The 22,055-nt window shown below is 54.0% G+C and overlaps 1 protein-coding gene across 1 annotated transcript in view; it reads right to left on the bottom strand.

Moving 5' to 3' along the window:
- CDH23 (cadherin related 23) overlaps positions 1-22,055 on the bottom strand; it is a 388,627-nt gene that overhangs the window by 144,634 nt on the left and 221,938 nt on the right. The window contains exons 12-14 of the mRNA XM_072971348.1: positions 15,018-15,023; positions 13,030-13,179; positions 12,383-12,541 (exon numbers count right to left, since the gene is read on the bottom strand). Of these exons, the coding sequence (XP_072827449.1) occupies positions 12,383-12,541; positions 13,030-13,179; positions 15,018-15,023 (315 nt within the window). The remainder of the gene's footprint in view (positions 1-12,382; positions 12,542-13,029; positions 13,180-15,017; positions 15,024-22,055) is intronic.

Here is a 22,055-nt window from a genome sequence, read left to right on the forward strand (position 1 = left end):
ATTTGCAAATCATGTATCTGATAAGGGGCTCATGTCCAAAATATCTATAGAACTCATACAACTCAATAGTGAAAAAAAAAAAAACCCAAACAATCTGATGAAAAAATGGACAGAGGATCTGAAGACGCATTTTTCTAAAGACGATATACAAATGGCCAACAGGTACTTGAAAAGGTGCTCACCACCACTAATCTTCAGGGAAATGAAAATCAAAACCAAAACGAGTTATCACCTCACACCTGTTGGAATGGCCATTAACAAAAAGACAACAAATAGCAAGTGTTGGTGAGAATGTGGATAGAGAACTCTAGCGCACTGAATGTAAACTGGTGCAGCCACTATGGAAAACAGTATGGCAGTTCCTCAAAAAAATTAAAAACAGACCTACCTTATGATCCAGCAATTCTACTTCTGGGTATATATCCAAAGAAAATGAAAACACTAACTTGAAAAGGTATCTGCACTGCCATGCTCCACTGCAACATTCTTTTTACAATAGCCAAGATGTGGAAACAACTGATGTGCCCATTGATGGGAATGGACAAAGAATATGTGATATATATATATACATACATATACTCACACACACACACACACACACACACACACACACACACACACGCACCATGGAATATTATTCAACCATAAAAAGAAGGAACTCTTGCCATTTGTGACAACATGGATGGACCTCCTTGAGGGCATTATGCTAAATGACAAAGAAAGACACTTTCACTTATATGGAGAATTTAAACCACCACCACCACCCAAACAGAGCTCATAGATACAGAGAACAAATTGGTGGTTGCCAGAGGCAGGGTTAAGGGTGGTGAAATGAGTGAAGGAGGTCAAAGGTACAAACTTCCAGTTATAAAAATGCTCTGGAGGTGTAAAGTACAGCATGGTGACTATAATTAATGATACTCTATTGTATATTTGAAAGTGGCTAAGAGGGTAGATCTTAAAAGTTTTCACAAAAAATGAAATCTAGTGGAATAAAATAGAACTAGGGTGTATTCACACATAGGAGGGAAATATTGTTTTTTCCTATACATAGATACATGTGTGTGAGTGTATATTCTGAGGCATGAATTTAAATGTAGTTTTATTATGGATCATGGTTAAAAACAAAAAAGTTTGAAAAGCACTACCCAAACCAATGGACATATGGGACTTTGAGTCACTCCAGGAACAAGGTGACGGCTAACCACAGCTGTCATCCCCTCCACAAGGATTACGCAGCAAGACTAGGCCACCCCAAACCCCTGGGCCCAGCTCAACTTCTCCCTCACCTCTGTGGGCGCCCCTCCCTGCTCCCTCAGCCTTTCTCCCACTGCTCCCAGGACGAGCTCGCAGGCCTAGGCCCTGGTGGCTGCTCAGGGCTTGACCTTCACCTGTCACTCTGTCCCAGGGCTCCTAACCCTCTTGGCCCATGGCACAGGTGGACTTGGTACAGCCATTTGCTTTACTGCATTTGCGAACTTTCTGGCCCTGGCCACTCTCACAGCTACCCACTGTCCCCTCACCCAGGGGGTCCATTTTCTTCACTCTGGTGTCCTCTGAGCAACTGCCTGAGAGGAACAATCAGCACTGACCTACTGAAGGGTGACTGACAGCCGCAGAGGAAAGGGACTCATAGCTCTTGGTGTGGGGGGCAGGTGGTCACACGCTGCTGGCACAGGGGGCCTGAGAGAGCTTCCAGCACAACCCCTCATTTCACAGATGAGGACCCCTAGGTCCCGGGATCCAGGGACCTGCTCAAGGTCACCCAGTGACTGAGTGGCTCCCACCTCCCAACCAGCGCTGGGCCCATCTCCCCGGACTCTGGAGACAGCTGATTAGTGTGGGAGCGGGCATCTGATGGTGACCAGCAAACGGGAGGGGGACTCAGGGGCTTTGGAATCAGTCAGACCCACATTTGAATCCTGGCTTGGTCACTCACTTGCTGGTTGGCCCCAGACAGGTTATTTATCTCTCTGGGCCTCCATTTCCTTCTTCTGTACGATGGGACAGAAGAAATAACCTACCATAAAATGCTTCGCAATTACGAAGCTCACAACATGCGCTCACCAGGCCTACAATGATGGACAACGGCATCCTCTCAGTTTTTTGGCAAAGGTCAGAGGCAGACAGAGCTGCTGGGAGGGGTGGGAGACTCTCAATGTGCCAGTGAGGGAGGCGTCAAAGGCTTCACGGGAAACAGGACTTTAGATCAATTTGCTAAAAATCAAGTAGTTGGGCCACTCAGTGGCAGAACCCATCAGACCTTAAACAAGGTCTGGGACAATCCACTTCAGAGCACAGGTGGGAAAGCACCAGCTCCCCATCCTGACCTGGGCCCTAGCCAGTGGAAGGCAGCCACCTGCAGCCTCCCAATCCATAGGCCCTACTGAGGCTCCTTCCAGAAGCCGGGGTGGCAGCGGCCAGGCAGCAGCCAGCTGTGTTCTCCACCGTGTGCGCGTCTGCTTTTGCTCTCTGTCTCCTTAGCGCCTGTCCTACCTCTCATTCCATCCCATTTTGGTTTTACGGATTGATATTTAGATTAAAGAGATAAACACAACCGAGGAGCACTGAGGCCTGACAGACAGAGGAACCTGGATCCGTCAATCACCATCAGCCAGCTCAGCTTCCTCCCAGAGCCCGGCCGCAACTGCACTGGCCCCTCTGATTGGAGCCAAACCCAAGAGCAGATTAAAGGGGCCCAGAAGTACAGCCTAGACACCTCCAAAATGAGGGAGGGTGGGTCTACAAAAGCCTTCCAGGCCAGCTTGGGAGCAGGGCCGGGGTGGCTACTATTTGCATGCGTGCGTGCGTGCGTGCGTGAGTGTGTGTGTGTGTTTAGCCTTCCTCTCCCCAGCCTGCAGATAAAGAATTCAATTTTCTTTTAAACGGTGGGGAAATTGGAAGAGACTTTGTTCTGTTTAAGCACAGCTGGAGTCTCAGGTCTCTAGGGATTGGAGAACAATGAGATCAATTAAGATGCCTGCGGTGAGGGGTGCCAAGAAAGGGTGAGGAGAGAGAGCACAAGGAGGGGGGCCATCCTCTGGGAGCGAGCGGAAGGGCAGCTGAGGAGACCTGGCTGCCAGGAAGTCCAGCTTCTGCTCATTCCCATGTTGACCTGTCCATCTCTGTTGGGTTTTGCTAAAGCATCTGGACGGGGTCTACCCATTGGGTGGTGTTATCATCCCCGAAACTGGCTGATACTTTATGGTGGCAATTTCTGTCACCAGCTTTAACAATGATAGAATCAAGCTGAAGCAATGCTGTCAGAAGCAGGGAGAGGCCACTGTTCTAGAGAAGCTTGGATAACCCTGGATGCCTGGCATGCAGCGGGGGCTGTTACCCCCGTCAGAGCACAAGTGTGGGCTCTAGACAACCATCTTTCCACACACGACTCTACATCACTGCTGAGATGGCAATTACTCTCCCCATTTTAGAGGAGGAAGCTGAAACCCAGGGACAGTAAGTAACCTGCTCAAAGCCAACCTGCTGGTGAGAAGCTGAGGCAGGACTCCAAGCTAGGGCTGTCTACTCACTTCAGTGTTTGTAAAGGTGCAGGGCGCACGCGACAGTCAGGTGGGGATGAAGATGGGGGTGCCTTGCTGGGTCTTGAGGGGAGAAGGGTGAAACTGTTGACTAGACCTGAGCATTGGCTGGGAGAGGGTGGGCAGAGGGAGGGCTCCTGAACTTTCTGCCTCTCCCCACCTCCACTGCCAGCTGCGTGGCTGGAGGTGTCCTCTCCCGCCTGATCTCCCGCTTCCCCCGGAGCACTCCGCCCCGTCCCACTGGCCTGTTCTCCACAGAGCAGCCTCAGTGATCCACCCAGCTCCCCTTCAGCGCAGTCACCTTGAATGGAATCCCCATGCTGTCCTCGTCAGTCACCTCCTGAACTCCTCTGGCCCTCCCTCCTCCTCTCTGGGTTTCCATCTACACCACCAGGCTCTTGTCTCAAGCCTTTCAACTCTAGCTCCCTCAGCCTGGTGGGGCTCTTTCCAGAATCCTCAGCTCAAACGCCCCTTGGCTTCCTTCAGGGCTCGGTCTACCACCACCTTCTGTGAGAGGCCTGGCCTCCTTAACCACCTGGTAGAACACAGTAGCAATACCACCCAGCACTCCTCCCCTGCTCCTCCCTGCAACCGCTGTATTTTCCCCATAGCACGTTATCTCCCTCTGACACACACCGTATTTCCTTATCCATCATCCGTCCCACCACTGGAAACATACAGGGATGTTTGTCTCGTTCACTGCCATCATTCCAGGCCCTCGATAAACAGTCACCGAATGCAGAGTATGGTAGTTGCAGCTGGGGGCCCCTTTCTCCCAGAGAATGCAGAGACCTGCTCTAGGAAGGGCAGTGGGGAGGTTTCTGCAGGGAAGTTTCTGCTCACAGGGTACCGGGCCCTGCTAGCAACAGCCAAGGAAGCAGGGTCAGCTCCTGTGCACCTGTCTGCAGAGCCAGGCTGTGGGGCCGGGCACATTTCAGCCCTGACCTTGGAATCACATGCCCTATTCAGGATTAGGGAGGCCCAAGGGATCCTGGAATCTGGTGATCATTGTAGTGTCCTGCCCCTTGCCTTTGTTCCTAGGCTGAGATCGGCATTCCCAGACCCCACCTGGCCTGGGAAGGGAACTCAGAGGGCATCCGGCTTATCCTGTCCTTGGACTGAGCAGGAGACCAAGGTCCAGCGAGGAAACGAGGCTGGCACAGGGTCACACAGCAAGTCCATGGTCACAGCCCCGGCCTCAGGGCTCCCTGTGCAGCAGTTTTCCCCATGTGCCCATCACCAGAGGGGGTGCATGGGAGCCTGGCACACACAGAGCAACGTGGGGGTACAAGGCTTTTGATTCACACAAACATCTCTGTCACTGATTCGTCGGGTAAACTTGGGTCTGTAGTTAACCCTTTCCATGCCTCAGTTTCCCTGAGACCTCTGCCCACATCCTTTCTTCCAGGAAGCTTCCCTAGACGCAGCAGACCACAGGCGTCAAACCCACTCTGTGCCACACATCCCAGGGATGGGGGCACCCAGACAGGAAAACCTGCCTTCAGGCGGTTCTCCGTGGAGGAGGGAGGAGAGGACATTAGCCGCGCTGGCCCCAACAGGAGTGGTGACAACAGCCTGGGGAAGTGAGGTGTGGGCGTGCAGGGGAGCAGAGGAGGGGAGGGAGGATCTTGGGTGAGGCGGGAACATGTCCGTTACCAGAGGGAGATGGTTCCTCATGGGGAGGCTGGTGATGCTCTGGCAGAATGGAGGGAGAGCTAGATGGGGTGGAGAGGAAATGCAGAGGGTAGGCAGGGAAGCTGGGGAAACTGGTCAGGCAGGAGAGAAGGAGTGTGAGGGGTGTAGTGGGGCAGAGGGCTGGAAAGCATCACAGGGCTGGGGTGTGGAGGCCTTGAATGCCGATCCAGGCCTAGGGCACTGAACTGTACCAGCCAGGGGGTGCCTGGGATTACTCTCTTTTCTCTCTCTCCCACTATTCGCAGAGAGCTCTTACCAGGCTGAAAACAGGATTTGGAGGGTTCCCCCTTCTGCTCATGTTTGCACAACGTCCAGGAGAAGGAGAGGGAACCGGCTGTCTCCCGGTGCCATGCTCATGTACAGCATCTCAGTAAAAGGGCATTGACTTAGAGTGAGCTCTAAGTGAGTCTAAGACATTGACATTTGTGCAAATTCTATGACATTCTTCCCATTGAGACCTGGGGAGGGTCTCCATCCTCTCTTCTTAAATCTGAATCTGCCTTGGAGACTCACTATAACCAATAGAATTCAGTGGAAATGATGCCCTGTCACCTCTAGGCTAGGTCAGAAGAGGCCACGCAGCTCCTGCCTGGTTCTCTTGGGACCCTCGTTCCCCAGAGGACTCCTCTGAGGTGCTCCCCCTACAGCCCCGTGCCTGAGATGCCCGTGCTGCAAAGAGGCACCATGGAGCAGGGGCTCAGGCCACGGTCCAGCTGAGTCAGTCCTCCAGCCAGACCAGCCCAGGCATCAGACAGAGGGAGGAGCCCAGACCTGAAGGAGCAGAGCAGGGCTTCCCTGCGGGGCCCTTTCCATATTCCTGACCCATCTAACCCATGAACGTAAGAGCAGCTGTTGCTTTATGCCGCCAAGTGTCTGGTGGTTTCTCCCGCAGCAATAGGAGCCAAAACAAGATTGGAGCCGGGCACAAAGCAAGCAGTTACCAGGCGAGTGCTGACGGAATGTGGGAACAGATAAAAACAGCAGGGACCCACAGAGCTCCTCTGGGCAGAAAATAAGGAAGCTCCTGCAGCCAGGACAGGCTACATAATCTGCATAATTTTCCAGTGCAAAATGAACACACAGGGCCCCTTGCTCAAAAATTAAGAATTTCAAGATGACAGCAGAGCATCAAACTAAAGGTGGGCCCTTCCTATAGCCAGCTTCGCAAGCAAATGCCCAGGCCACACAACCAGGAAGCCAGCCGTCCTGTCACGGCTGCTGTCTGCCTCCACCAAGAGTCTGGGGCCTCCTGCTGCCTCCTCATTTAGCCTTTCTGTCTTCTGCTACTTGAGGCTGGGGCCTGAGTGTTAGATTTCCAGGGTCGGGCATAGGCAAGAAGTCACCAGTGTCAAGTGAGAGGACCCACTGTCCAATGAAGTCAGAGCCAACCCCCAAATAAGATGTGAGCTTCATGGTGGCTAAGAATACAGCCACAGCACCAGCAATGACAGCTATCAGCCACCCAGTGCTTTCTTACGTGTGAGCTCTCTAAATGCCCATCTCTTTTAATCACGGGATAGATGTTATTACTATCATCCTCGCAGCAAACATTAGGAACTGAGGGTCAGACACAATCAGGCATCTGTCCAGGGTCACAGAGACAGCAAGGGTAGGGGCAGGACTTCAACCTGTATCTCCCTGGTTTCAAAGCCTTGTTCCTAAAATTCCCTCCTGCAGGTGCTGGTGCAGGTGGGAGGCGTCTCCCACTAGCAGCTAGTCCTCCCGCGAGGGGCCAGAGGGATCGGGGAGCACCACCTGGGGCCGAGGCAGGACACTGGCCTTCCCTGAACACCTGGCAGGGCTATTGGGTTCCCAGCACCTGGGTGAGGCCCACGTTAAATTCCCTGGCATCACTGACATGGGAGGGGGTGTGGCCTGAGCCTGCAGGGATCACAGGGCTGGGGAAGAGGCCCTGCAGCCTGCCCGCTGACGGAAAAGACATGCTGCATTTCAATTCTTCCAGGATCAAGGCTGGCCTTCACCAGGGTCAGCCTGGGGCATTGACATCACAACACACCTTTTCCTTTTGGTGTTAGTGGTGTTTGCTGTGGGCAGGGGAGGAGGGAGAAGAGGACAAAGAGCAGCAGGGCTATCTCTGTTGATGCTGCTGAAGAGGAAAAGCTCCAGGAGCGGGGAAGTGACCACCTTGGACTATTCACCAAACTTCCAGATGGGGGCTGGGAGAGGGAGGGCAGGCAGGAGAGCTCTAGAGAACAGTGGGAGGGCGAGGGACCCTCAAAGGGCAGGAAGCATATCTATGTCGCCAAAAGTGAAACTCAACAGCAAAAACCAACCTTTCCTCTTGGGCAGAGCGAGCTGGAATTAAGCCCCACAGAGCCAGAAGGCCCTGAAGCAGCACCAGCCCAATCATCTTGCTTTATAATGAGGACACTGGGGCCCCAGAGGCTCAGGTCACAAGGCTGCAGGGGCAGGACCATGACTCCAAGTGTGTCCTCGCTTTATGAAAGCTCAGCCCAGAGGCTCAGCATGACTTGCTGACATGTTCTGAGCATTCCCGACCAGACTCGGCGCTGAGTGTCTTCACCAACTGCTCTACTGAACTCTCACAACAACCCTCCCAGTTAGGATCCAGTCAGGTATCTCCCCAGGTGGCAGAGGAAACTGGCTCAGTGACCTGTCAAGGGCCCACTGTGGCAGAGCTGGGCTGAAACACAAGTTGAAGTGTGGACAGATGGGGCCCTTTAAGGTCAATGATAGTACAAAAAAAAAAAAACCCACACTTTAGGTCTGTAAACCCTTAACCATTTACAATCACATCACTGCACTGAGGCCTTCCAAAAGCCCAGCCAATGCAAGCTGGGTGGGCACTACTGTCCCCAACTGGGAAGAAAATCAAGTCCCAGAGGAGTGATTGGTCCCCAACAGAACAGGATTCAGAGCCCTGCCCGAGAAGGTACTAGCCTCCCAAGGACAGTCTGGGAAGAGGGCCCGGGAGGGGAAAGAGCCATGCCTTTCAGCCCCCACAGGCCATTCTGTCTGCCTGGAGCTGGGGGTGGCACTCCAGGGCCGAGCAAACTCTGAGCTGGTCTCGGGCCCCACAGCTGCCCCAGAAGGGCCCTTCTGACCTCTCCTTGTTTTGACTGCTGCCTGAGGAGAATCCTGTTTGACAGTCCATCCCTGCTGTGCCCCATCGCCCCTGGAGCAGGGAGGCATGGCCTTGGAGTTCGGTAAGACCTGCCCCAGGAGTCACCTCCTTTCTGGCTGCTGCTCTTCCTTGGTATCCCTCTCTCACTTTGCTGGAGAACATGGAAATAACACATTTGGGGATACAATCTTCATACTGCAGGAGGCCAGACTGGCTCCTTGCACATCCTGGGCACAACTTCTGCCAGCTGTTTCCAAATGCCAGTCATGGGCCACCAGAATGGAGCAGGTAAGAGGGTGTGGATGGCTTGATACGAAACTTCTCCACTATCAGAACAGCAGCCTGACAGTTACGTTTGGGGTGGGCACAATTCAGGTGGAAGACAGACAGCTGAGCCCCAGCTGCTTTGCAGAACAGCACTCTACTTCCTTGCACATATCTCCCTCACTGCATTCCAGCCACAGGGCCTTTGCACATGTGAGGACCTGTGCTTTCTCCCATGTGCTTACCTCCACTTGCTCACCTGTTAACATCTACTCAATTGCCAGTTCCTCTGAGAAAGCTTCCCTGATCCCAATCAACGTCAGGTGCCCTGTTACAGGTTTTCATAGTTCCCTGATCTCTCCATCATAGCAAGTAATACTTAATGTAATGATTCATTTCTTAGCACTAACATCTCTTTCCCAAGAGACTAAACTTCATGAGGGCAAGACTCACATCATCAGTGTCCTCAGGACCATGTGTCTGACATGTAGTAGGTATCCAAAAAACATTTGCTGAATGAATGGTGAGATCGCTCTCCCTTTGTCCAGCAGCACCTAGAAACCCTGCTAGGTCCCAGAGACCCATCGCCAGGCTATAGGGCTGCCCCAAGCCCAGCAGAATCCTAGGAAGACACTTCACAGCCTTCCCACTGATTCTTATTGTCCAGTTGGAGGCAGGATCAGAAGGCAAGAATCAGAGCCTCCTGAGGATATGAGGGGAACAAACCATACCACTAAAAGGATGGGGAGCCACCTGCATCATATAGGAACCTACTTACGCAAACATGTGTTATATATACATCTCTATATATACATGTAGTTCCATGCACACTCACGCACACACCTAAAAGCATGCCTGTGTGCATGCATACATACACACACGCCCCACAAGCAAACATATATGGGTACACGTGCCCCTGCATGGTCATCCTTCAGAGTCAGGGCTCAAGGTTAAGCCTTTGAACTCTACGTTCCCGCTTTTCCCTCCACCAATGGAAACTCATTTTTTTTATAACTAGGGGCTGTAAGGGCCTCAAAACCTGGGCTGGGGGAGCCCCAGGGAGCAAGAAGGTGAGACATCAAGCCCTTCCACCGCAGTTGGGACACCCGGCTGGAGGTGACAGCCCCTTCCTGTTTCAGCTTCCCCACCTCATGACTGAACCGCTGCTTCCCCCAGGACAGGTGATGAGCCACAGAAACCAGATCTGCCAGGGGAAGGGGGTAGGCAGGCTCCTTGCAGCAGGCTTGACCTTGGCCTTCAGTGCAAATTATAACATTTTCCTTTTCTTTATTTTTTTCTGACACAACTGCCCATGAAACATTTTAATAACATCCCAGAAAAGGTCAGGGAGAAGGAATTTCACAGTCCCTAAGCAGGCAGCTATAACTTCAGCCCCTCTTAGAGCAAAGGAGGTAGACAGATCAGGCTGACCCCAGGTCTGAGTGGAGAAGGGCAGGGTGGGAGGGACCTGGTCAGGGCTAGGCGGTGGGTTTGGCCATGAAACTTGCCACCTGCCGGGAGCACTAGAAGCACCTTGGGGAGATTGGGAGATAGCAATGAGTGGGGGTCATCAGGGGTTGTTTTCACATCTGTCATGCACACCTCTTGACAGCAGCCTCAGAGGGGGTCATGCCCACTTTGCAGATGGAGTAATGAAGGCTCCTTGGAGGCAATGTGGATAGACCAGTGAAGGTGGGGAGCCAGGGCCCACAGTTCACTTGAGGACCTGAGCTCTTTTAGACACAGCCCTGCTGCTGGAGCTTATCATTGGGTGAAATAGCCCCCTCACATCTGCACAATTCCACAAACCCTGGGGCTAGGGTGTTGATAGGAAAGTGGGCAGGGCTTGGACAAGACACACCCAGGAACTGGAGGCTGGCCAGATGAGCCAGCCCTGGGAAGAGACCCTCAGGCAGCCAGAGAGGAGGCTGAACACATCTGCTAAACATCTGGAGAGGGACTAGAAAAGGGATCTTGGGCAGGGGAGCATACAGGCCCAGGAATTGCTCCTGTGCTGGAGGAAACCCAGTTTGAGAACCTACTCTCCAATGCCAACCCCAGATGGGATCAGGCTTGACACATCATCCTTGGCACCTGCAGCTGGCCATTAGCCAAGAGGTGTGCCATCCCACACTTCACACTCTACCCCTGCCCGCAGGCTCCCTCAATTCTTGCTAGGGCCACGAGAACTTGGGGCTACAAAGTGAGACCCTCCATCTCCAGCCAGAATGACAGGAAGGAATCCCCCGGCCACCACCCAAGCCTGGGCCTCTTAATCTTTTACCACATGGTCCCAGGCCCTGTGGGGGACAGGCTGCTTGGATGTCCTTCACCCTGACATTGGAAAATGGCTGGGGGGCTGAAGACGCTTTCTTTGGGTCCAGAAGGCCAGAACCTCTGGCACTTGCTGTCCAGCTGGGCCCCCAGAGCCTCTAGCACCAGGTGACTGATTGTAGGGAACACCTTGGTGAGAGTCAGCAGAGCCACAGGCTGGGGAAGTGGGCGGGGAGACAGCAGCAGCAGACTTACTGTTTACGTCTGACAGCCTGCCTAGCTGAACATCTGGTTGAAGTATTAATAACTGTCAGATGAGAAGGGCCTAGGGGTTCAATACAGTTTCATACCATCTGTCTGTAGAGTAAACACACTTCAGAGCAGGGGGCCTGTGATCGGCAGGCAATGTCTCTGCTTGGAATGAGAATAGAACAAAAAATGGCAGGACTCTGGGGGCCTCAGCAGGCAGGGATGGGCAGCAGCAAGTTAAATTTCATAACGTTTACTGAGCACCTACTATGGGCAAGCCCCTGAACTCATGCAGCACACATCTACCACTTTGATCGACTCACAACCAACCCTCTCTGTTCTGAGAACAGAAGTCCCTATAGAACATCCCCTTTCTCATTTTCAGCTCATATAATTTGAATGGGGCTGACCCAACCCCTGGCTCCATCGGCTGGGGGTATGACTCATTGCTAGTATAACAGAATTACGATGATTGGGTCCAGGATGGTCCAATAAGCTGGGCCAATGAAAATCAGCTCTGGGGCTTTTGCTGAAACTCCTGGAAAAGAATATTTTTTCCCTCTGGGGTTGATAAATTGGTAAGTGAGCCTAGTGGTGCTGGTATCTTTCCTCTGCCAGAACAAAAAAGCAAAACCTGGTGCTAAAGTCAGATTCCTCCTCGACTGAGTGCCTGGATACAACCATGCCCGAAATCACGTACACCTTGAGCTACATGAGCCAATTCTTTTTTGCTTGAACCACTGAAAGGTGTCTGGCCCTTGCAACCCAGAGTGCTGACTGATACCAATGGACATTGGGAGGGGCTCCCTGTTAAAGTCCCAGCCAAAGGCAGCTGGGGTTGCCCAGGTACCCTCAAAGAGTCCATTCTTCCCTGGTGCCTGTGCTCAGATAGAGAGGGTCACCCTCCCCAGAAATAGCTGGCACCTTGTCCCCACTAGAGGGCAGGTCCAGGGCTCCTGGCCCACAAGCTCAGTATCTCTCAGGGACAAGGCAAAAAATCAACATATCCTGGGTCCAATCTCAGCCTTCCCCAGGCTGGTCCCTTTTCCACATTTGCTGCCCTGGCCAAAGAAGCCCCATTATGCAGAGTCCAGACGCGCTAATACATCAGCACCACAGAACACCGCAGCCTCTGGGGGCTAGAGGGCACCCCGTTCCCTGACTGCCCAGACTCCTTGGGCAAAATCCCTCTGGCTGCCTCCCCCTGCTCCACCCCAGAGCTCAGTCGCCCCGCAGCAGAGCAAGGACTCACCAGGACTGTCAGCACAGAGGTTCCCATGGTGATGTTCTCGTACAAGCTGACGTTGTACAGTGGCTGGCTGAAGATGGGCCGGTTGTCGTTCTCATTGATGAGGGTGATCTTCACCTTGGCATAGCCCACGTGGTCAGGCACACTCTCATTGGCAAAGAGCTGGGTGTGCAGAGCAAGGGCCCGGGTGAGCTTGTGCATGCTCCTGGTGTCCTCGTTCCCGTAAGACCCCAGGGGGCCTCTGCCCATCCTAACCCAGAGCATCTGTCCAAGTCACTGCCCATCCCACGTGTAAGCTACTGTGAGTCTCTCCATTAATGCACATAGGGCTAGGGCAGCTGCTGAATCTGCTGGGAAGGGAAGGGCTCACAGGGGCTGGACTGGCTGAGGCTGGGCAGTAGAGGCTCCTGATGGGCTTCTGAGGCTATGATGGTACCAGGTAAAATTCCACTCAAGTTTTAGCCATTTCCTTGTCCTCCTTGAAAAGAGGATGCTCAGCTCAGCCCATCATAGGTCAGTGGGCTTTTCTGAGTCAGATTCACAAGAAAAGAAGAGGGAGAGTAGGAAAGGGGGATTTAAGGGGACAGTGTTGGCCTTCTGCCTCCCCTGAAATCCCCCACCCGGCCAAGGAGACACTGAGGGGTACTTACATCAAAGTCGTAGCGGTCCACAGTCTCATAGTCCAGGGGGATGGCCACCCGGATGCGAATGTCCGCTTTCCCTTGGACAGAGGTGGGGGAGATGATGAAGTGGTGGGAGTTGTTCCCCACCAGGTACACCTCGAACATGCTGTTCAGGCCCTGGGTCAAAATGGAGAAGAAACCAGTCAGAGAGGGTACAGGAGACCAAGCCCCGGAGCATAGCTGGAGGGACAGAGCTGCTTTGGTGGGGGAGGCAGATGAGGTGCAGGGCCCAAAGGGCTTGTCTACCCCTGACCCCAATGTGGTCTGGCCTCCCCTGAGTGATCCTGGCCTGGCTCTGTGACCCTCCTGCCCATGACTAGTCCCTCTGGAGGTCTCCTCCAGTTCTTTCTGCCTTCATCATCCTGTGAGCTGCCCACAATATCCCTTCCAGGTGGTTTCATTCATTTTCCATCTCCTGCTCCCTTCCTCTGCCCCAGAGACCCCAGCTGGGGAGGCACCAGCCAGCTGAAAGACCTGGCAGGGAGATGGAGGAAAGAACAGGAAAGGAGGGGAAGAGAAGCAAGTTCGCATCTACAATGGGCTTGGACAGGAGAGGGCACGGAGGCCCGAGCAGGACACTGCCTCTCCCATCTGGACTGTGTCAATCGGAGAACACGGCTTTACATGTGGAGTGGACACCACCCAGAAGGCTGAGTGGCAAAGTAAACCCCCTAGTGCCCCTCACTGTGGCCAGCCATGGTGGCTGGGAGGACACTGGATCCCAGATAGTGCAGAGCTGCCATGCCCTTCGCTGGATCTGCTACAGCCCAGCAGCCCAAGACCACGGTTTCAGGTAGGGAGGCCTCACTCTAGGTGGGGTGTTTTTGATCATTCTAACCAGGGCCAGACTCATGGAGCCCTCTGATGCTGCCCGGCTTATTTTCACATAAAACATGTGATATCTCCATGCTGTCCAAGTCCCCAGATCACGAGGAGGAGGAACCACCACAGAAGGTGGAGGTCATGGCTTACTGAATTCCCGAGACTGGCCTGCTCCAAAAGTCATTCAACCTCGTGGCGGGGAGGGGGGGAATTACGCCCAAATTATCCCCCTCCAACCTAGGCAGGTGGCTTGTGGTTTGGAACCAATCAGTCAAGAGCCTCTCCTGACCCTTGCTGAGTGACCCAGTGGGTCACTGACGCAGGCTTTCAGCACCAGGACGACATGCCCCCTGCTCGGCTGGCACTACCCTCCGCCAGCAGTGCAAAGCATGGCCCCTCGAGGTACACGTTCCTGTCGAAACCGGGGCTGGCAAGGGAGGCACATCTCTCGTCTTGGTTGCCCAGGGGTGTTGAAGGGCTTCCTTCCAGAACCCATTCTTGCTGAGAGGGGCAGCTAGGACACCTGGGAGCCTTTACATGGTCAGAGAGGGATGGTCCAGCAAGGCTGGAGAGGACACCCTCAGTGAAGCCTGTGAGTCACAAGATTCTGACACCCCTGGAGCTGCCCCACAGGCGCTCAAATACATTCATGAAATGAACGCATTTTAACATTTACTCATCGGCCTCTTGTGTTTTTTCTACTTCCAACAACAAACTGGAAGAATAGGGGCACTGCCGAACTTGGGGTCCAGGCCAGCAGTGGAACCTCCAGCGTCCCCAGACTGGAGGCGCTCCTGCAGATTGTGAGGGTGATGCTCTTCCAGCCCTATTGGGCTGTGGAGTTTCCAGGTCTCCCTGGTGTGGAATCCATCCGTCAGATGGAGGGGACCAATTAAATGCCCGAAGGGGCACTAACAGCTAAAGCCGGTGGACTGTGACAGCTCTGAGCAGCTGACACCTACACCTCTCCCTCCCCCTGACCTTGGCCCCTCCACCACAGGACCTGGGGCCCGAGAGGGAGGGACTGTCTGAGCTGTGCCCGCAGCAGGTGGAGCAACCCCGCTACCCCATGAAGCCCCCTCCCCAGATGCCCAGCACACCTCCCTGCCCCTGCCCTTCCCAGGCTCACTTACCAGGTTCTATCAGTGGAAGTCGGTCAGTCAGAGGGTATGGAGACAGAGAAGGAGCCGGAAAAGTTGGAGAGAAGAGGAAGGAACCAGAGAGAAAACGGTGAGATTTGAGGTCAGGGTAAGGGAGAGGGGCCGAAATGGATCCCAGGAGCACAGCCCCCTTTCCCCCGATGGGCCACGGCCTCTGGGGGTACCGAGGAGAGGGGTTGGTGGTGGGGTGTGCTACAGGGGCTGGGGCCTGGGGAGGTCTGTGCAGCCCCACGCCCAGAGGAGGGGGCAGGACACAGAGGAAGAGATACCAGGGCATGAAGGGAGAAGTGGGGGTCGGGGCTCCTTTCTCCCTGAGCTCCCTCTGTCCTCATGCTGGGGGAAGAGGGGGGTGGTGCAAGGCTGGGATAGGACAGGCCATGTCCCTCTGTCCTACTCCCAGGAGCCTGGACAGAAACCCTGCAGGAAACGACCCTAAGTACTGTCATGTTTTAATTTTTCTAACAGAAAATGTTTAACGATATGATAAACAGACATGGAAAGTCACATAGTTTGCAAGAGTAAAGGGCACACAACCGTCTCCCTCTCCCCATTGTCCCCACCACTTGAGTGCCTTCCCCAGGGGCAATCATACCGTTGCCAATCCGTGGGTCTCTTTCCCCAGGAAATCCATGCTCACCCGAGCATTCTCTACGCCTCCCCTCTTCAACACAGACAGTAGCGCGCTCTAACACACTGCTCCGTGTTAGACTTTTTCCGCTTAAAACTATGTCCTGCAGCTTGTTCCGTAGTTGTACAAACAGCTGACGATACCAACAACAATCACACAGCACCCATTCAGTGGACGTCTACTTTTTGCCAGACGCTGTTTAGAATAATCATAGAATAACCCTCTGCGGTTGCTGTGGGATGTCTGGAGCCCCAGAGGAGCAGAGCACACGCTGGGCAGTAGAAAGCCACGTGGGAGCAGGCACACAGTAGGTGCCCAGAAGTGATCAGGCTTCAGCAGCTTTTCCTCACCTGTTACCCTGTGCAATCCTCTTCCCAGCGGCCAGAGCCGAGGCGAAGAAACGCTGGAGCTTGGAAACCCCTCCGGAGGAAATGGAGTTCAGGGAGGTTGAATGAACCCCGCAAGGTTGCGCAGGCTGTTGGCGGCAGAGTGAGGATAAGAGTCCAGGCCTAGCTCCAGGCCAGGGTGCCTTCCAGGCCAAAGGAAGTGAGGTCAGGGCCTGATGTGTGTGTCCCCCAACTGCAGCTCCGGGGGAAAGCTGGGAAGGCCCCGGAACTCCAGCCAGCGGGAAGAGTTAGCTGAGCAAGCTGAGGTGGTAACACTAAGCACTCTGGGGCCTGATCTAAGAGAACACCAGCAGGGGAGGCTGCCCCGAGGAATGAAGGGAAAATGGATGAGGGAAAGGGTTCCAGCTGGAGGAAGTGGCTTTAAACACGGTGTTCTCGGGCCTTAGCGTATATGAGAATCACCTGGAGGCTTGGTAAACTGCAGCTTGCCTCCTCCTCCAGGAATATCTGATTTAGTCAGTCTGGGGTGGGGTCTGCGAATCTGCATCTCTAACAAGTGCCAGGTGATGCTGATACCCCTGCTGGTCTGAGACCACCATTTGAGAACCACTGGCCTAAGCAAAGGCATGGAGCGGGGAATGAATAATTAATGAGGAGGCAGACAAGTGAGCTGATTGCAAAGGGTCCACATACAGAAGCTGGTGAGACTGTCGGGGTAGCGGGAGGCTTTGTTCTCCTAGAGTCCCACCACAGGCCATATCAGGAGGCAGCAACAGGGGGCCACTCTAGGCTCTGGAGCAGAGGAACATGGGGGTTGAAAAAGGAAGGTGAACTTGGTGGCCATCACACCAGCGCAGCCCTCCTTACCTGGCTGCACATCAGAATTGCCAGTGGAGCTCTAGAAAGAAACACAGATGCCCAGGGCCACCGTGTCAGAATCTCTCAAGGGTGGGGCCGGGCAGATGCATTTTTTCCTGATGCCTCCTAGGGAACCATGTTGCACAGTCAGGGCTGGGAAGACATCAGCCGGGGTAGGGAGGGCAGCTTGGAGGCACCCGCAGGGATCCAGTGGGACGAGCAGGGGAGAGGCAGAGTGGTAGTCCTCGCCCAGTCAGCCATCAGAACCACCTGAGGAGCTTTAAAAGCTCCCCATGACTAGCCACGCCCTAGACTAAGGAAATCAGACTTGGGGCAGGGGAGACCAGACATCAGGATTTCCTAACGCTCTCCAGGTTATTCATGCTAATGTGCATCCAAAACGAGAACTACTGGGGAAACCAGTGGCTCTCTGAGTGTGGTACTGGGACCAGTGGCATCCGCATCACCTAGGAACTTGCTAGGAATGCAAGTTTGGGGGTCATACTCATACCACCTCAGAAACTCTGGGGTGGGGTCCAGAACTGTTTTCATAAGACCTCCAGGCATTCTGATGCGCGCTGATGTTTGAGAATCACCAGGTCAGAGCAAGGCTGGGGAGGGAGCAAGTCTGAGAACAGGGAGGAAAATCGATGAGCAAGATGTGGTGGATGAGCAGCTGAAGAGAGAAGACAGGGTGGGGGCTGTGAGCACGGTACATGGGCAGAGGGACGGGGGGGGGGGTGCCTGGGAAGCTGATGCAGAGCTCAGTGCAGACTCAGGGCAAGCCCCTCGTCAGGCAGGAGCACTGTGTTTCCTGCCCACCCCCAGGGCTTCCTGGTCCCTTCAGGTGAGATCTCAGAGTCTCAACAAATGAGGCTGCTGGAAGTTCACCAGGCTTGACACTACAGTTGTCAGGACCCCACATATGGCTGTTTTAGACCCCAGAGCCACCTCCAGCTAAATTCCCTCAAATGCTCAGTCTGCCCCTTTTAGAAGTTACCCAGAGGGCTAATTCCTGCTGGGACTTGGCTTGTGACCCTCAGCCCCTCAGGATGTATGTGTGTAATATTAACCCGGTTCGATACTTGGTGCAAAACCCCTGTTACCTGCAGCCCTTAGCCCAGAACCTTCCGTAACAGCAGCTTCCATTTACCAAGCCCCAACTATGTGCTTCCCATACCTTAAACAGAATCTTCACAACATCGCAGTGACATCAGCGTCAGTTCACCTCTTTTACAGAAAGGGAAACTGAAGCCAGAGAGGGTAACCTGTTGAAGGCACACAGCTACCAGTGAAGGATTCAGACTTGGTTTCTGACTCCTATGGAGTCTAAGGGCCTTGCTCTCTTGGCCTCCTGCAAGTTGCTCCCTCCACAGAATGCTGCTCTTCATGGATGCAAAGAACTAGCATAAGATGGCCCCGGAGGACCCTTCCCACCTTCTCCTAAAGGCAGGAGCAAGGCCCAAGGGGCAAATTTCCACTTTCCCAAGGTCAGGGAGCAAAGTGAAAGGGAGGGGAGCCCAGGCTGGTGGAGTGAGCGACCCTGCTCCTACTGGGCCAGGCTGGGGGTTGGGCCTCCTCCCACCCTCGAGCACAGCCAGGCCCAGAGATGGGTGGGGGGATGGGGCAGCTGCTTTGTGGGGCACGGAGGGAGGGAGGTGTGCAGAGAGGCAGGAGGCTCTCTTGGAGCTGTCCAGGGGCAATTTTGTTGGGAAGGGAGATAAAGAGGAACTTCAAAAGGATTCCCAGTGTGTGTGGAGAGGAGTCTGGTGGATTAAATTCTCTTCCAGCTGGGAGAGGCGATGAGAAGGCTGATAGCTGGCAGCCGCGGGTCCCAGAGCCGAGCTGAGTTGCAGCGCTCGCCATCCCCGCACCGGACTAGGGAGCCGGCTGGCTGCCCGTGGGGCTGTGATTGTTCGGCTCTATTTATTTATTGGAAGGGGGAAGGACACGTGAAAGCACTCCTCGCTCCAGCTTCCTACCAGACCCCATCCTGAGTACAGCAAGCCGTTTTGCTCCAGGTGACTGAAGTCTTGCCACCCACCGCCCCCCTTCCCCGTAGAGGACAGCGCGCCAGCCCCCAGCCCAAGTTATCAGCAGCTGCCAGAAGGGGCGGCCTCCCCACCCTCGACTCCCCCTCCACTCCGGCTCCTGGAAGCGGAGGGGTGGCCTTGAGAGCGGTCAGAGCAGATGCTGCCCCGCAAGGACGCTCCCACAGCCAGCAGACCTGGCTCCATGATTGACCCAATATTGTTTTTCAGCTATGCATTGAGAGCTGATTACGTGCTGGGCCCTCCACAACCATCAGCTGACTAAGTGCTCACACCAACCCCTGCAGGGTTCAGGTGGTATTTTCACTGGTTAACAGCTGCCACATTCCCTGCTCTTGGGGAGGAGATTCTGCCCTGTCAGGCCACCAGGCTTGCTTGGGGGTGTCCTGGATGCTCTCAGGATTCTCTCTGGATATCTGACTTCTCTCTGGACACAGCTTTCCTCTGCAGACGACCTGGTGCCCCAAAGGGAGGAAGTCCTGACCCACCTCCCAGACTCCTTCCCTGGATGTGGGGCCTGTAGATGCCTCCTTAGTCCCTCTGGCTCTTGCCTGGTTCTCTCCATCCTGATGTTGGTGACACCACTTTGCTCCTCGGAGATGCTCATCTCTCTCTGCTATTGGTCAAGGTGGTAGCTGAGTTGGTGAATTTGTGGTGTGATGCAGTGGAGAGAACATGGTTCAGGGTGAGGGAACAGGATCTGTCATTTCCTAGCTGTGTGACCTTGGGCAATACACCTACACTCCTAGAGCCTCAGTTTCTTCATCTGTGAAGTGGGGAGAATAAAGCAAACCCCACAGGATTAAACAGTGTTGTCTCTTTGCCCCACCAGGTTTTGGTATGTGACATGTAGTTTATGTTTTCTTGCCTAAGACAGGAGGCTCCCTGATGACAGGAGCCTTGTGTGTTTTTTCCTTTGTGTTCCAAATGCTAGGGGACCCTCACTCCACCCTGTGAACCATGACATGCCCTGGAGGGGATCTGAATTCCTTTCAATGGAAGAGGAAGGACCAGGGTCGCATACATGCAGGGTGGATTAGGGACTTCGAAGTGTTGTGAATCAAGACAGAGAAGGGCCAGGGACCACTGGAGGCACTCAGAGAGCTCTGTGGGCTGGTGGGACACTCTTAGCTCAAGGAGGGAATGGGGCTGGGGACCTGGAGTGTGGAGACGGGCCTACAGAGTAAGTACCACCCTCTCAGAAGCCCTGGTCAGAACTCAGGCCAGCCAGGGAAGAGTCCTTTGACCAGAGACTCCAATGTGTGAGGCCCTAAGCTTCAGTGGTGGCCAAAAGCACAGCCTTCGGATTGAGACTAGCTTTGGCCACTGCCCTTTCCAGCTATGTGCACAAATGATTTTAACCTCCTTGAGCCTCAACTTCCTCATCTGCAAAATGGGAAGAATGAAGCCTACCTGATAGGGCTTTTGTGGGTGAGCAGAAAATTCTTGGTAAATTGCCTGGGATGGAGTAAGTGCTCAATAAAGGAGAGTGATTATTATTGTCCTAGAAGGGAGGGAATGGGGAGGAGGTACCCCTGGGGAGGCGCTGATTTCTTGGCCAGGAATGAGAAGGGCAGACAGAGAAAGGTAAAGGCTTGGATGTGTGCAGGGGTGAGGGGATCCCCTCATCCTGGCCAGGGGGCCCTGGGTCTCCCTCCCTCCTCCACTGTGCTCCGTTGATCTAATCCATGCTATTGAGCGGCAGAAAATCAAAGTCCACAGAAGATGTATTCTTTATCACTCCTTTGTCCATCCTTTCACTTAATTAACTCCAATCAGATGGGCCAAAGTGAACCTTGGCAGGGGGCCAGCCTCTCCTCACCCCTTCACCTCAAAACTTGCTGCTTCTCCCTCCAGCCCCCCACACTTAAGGGGGCACTAAGTTACTCTGGCCCTGCCTGCCTGCCCTGGGAAGCTGTCCCACACCCACTGCACCAGGCTGCGTGCTGTGAAGTCAGAGTCCAGGGAATAAGGGGCAAAGCCCTGCAGCTGGCACTGCTCCATCCCCTAACTGCCTCAATCCCCAGGGATCTTCCAAGCTTTATAGTCTGGGAGAACTGATGTTGGCACCTCCCTGGCAATTCCTGGGTGACGGGTCACCTTCTGTCTCCTTATGTTCCCTGGGCACTGAGTCCCTGCTCCAGAGACCCAGCAAAGCCCATGTCACACGGTGGTAGCTCAGCTCTACTATATCTTTCTCTTCTGCCATCCAGGCTTGCCTGGCTCAGAGCCTCAGTTGTTGCACCCTAGGAGTGGGCTACCTCTCAGGCTGGAATCAGAGATGATGGGCATTGCCCCTAGTTGGCCAGCTGTCCCAGACTGCCTGGGCCTGACAGGGTTCCCAGGATATGTCATGGTGAAGGATGGCCCTGGTTTCAGGCTCTCAGTCCATCTCCATCCCCTTCCCAAGCTCCTCTGTGGTTTTTACCCCTTGAGTGGCATGAGCCTGAGGTCAGGAACCAGGGATCTGAGGTTTTCTCTGCATCTGCCATTCTTTACTGGGGCAGGCCCTTTTTTCTCTCTGGGCCTCAGTTTTCCTGACCTGAAAAATGGGAAGCATGGGCAGGATGATTCTCTAAGGGCCCATTAACACCTGCTGTGCTCCTTCAAATTGCTTTCTGCTCCAGCTCCTCTGGCTCACTGTCTACTCCTCCATCCTTGCCTTCTCTTACTCCTTTCTCTTCCTTCCTCTCCCCTCCCACCTCCCCCCTCCGTCTTTTGTCTCTTTCTTCTATTCCTCTTCTCCCTGCTTTCTTCCTCTTCCCCACTCGCCTTCCTCTTTTAATTTTCTCTTTTTCCTCCCTCTTTCCTTTACCGTTTACCTCCAGCTCTTCCTCTCTCCTCCTCTTCCATGGCCCTTCCTCTGTTTCCCCCTCCTCTGTCCCTCTTTTCAGCAGACCCCACCCTCCTCTCCCCAGGTTATCTGTTGAATTCCACACACGCCTGCACAGACAGGATCAATCCGAGGCTGCCTTGCCTTCAGCTTATCTCTGCTCCAAATGATTGATTTTCCCTCTTTAAGAGTAATTTGCTGGTGAATTCCATGTACCGCAAAAACCCCTGTGAAATCTAATTCAATCCGATTGGCAGCTGGCAGTCTGGAGAAAGGATACTAGAGAGCTGTCAA

Source organism: Vicugna pacos, chromosome 11, assembly GCF_048564905.1.
Source record: "Vicugna pacos chromosome 11, VicPac4, whole genome shotgun sequence".
In the NCBI taxonomy this organism is placed as follows: Eukaryota; Metazoa; Chordata; class Mammalia; order Artiodactyla; family Camelidae; genus Vicugna; species Vicugna pacos.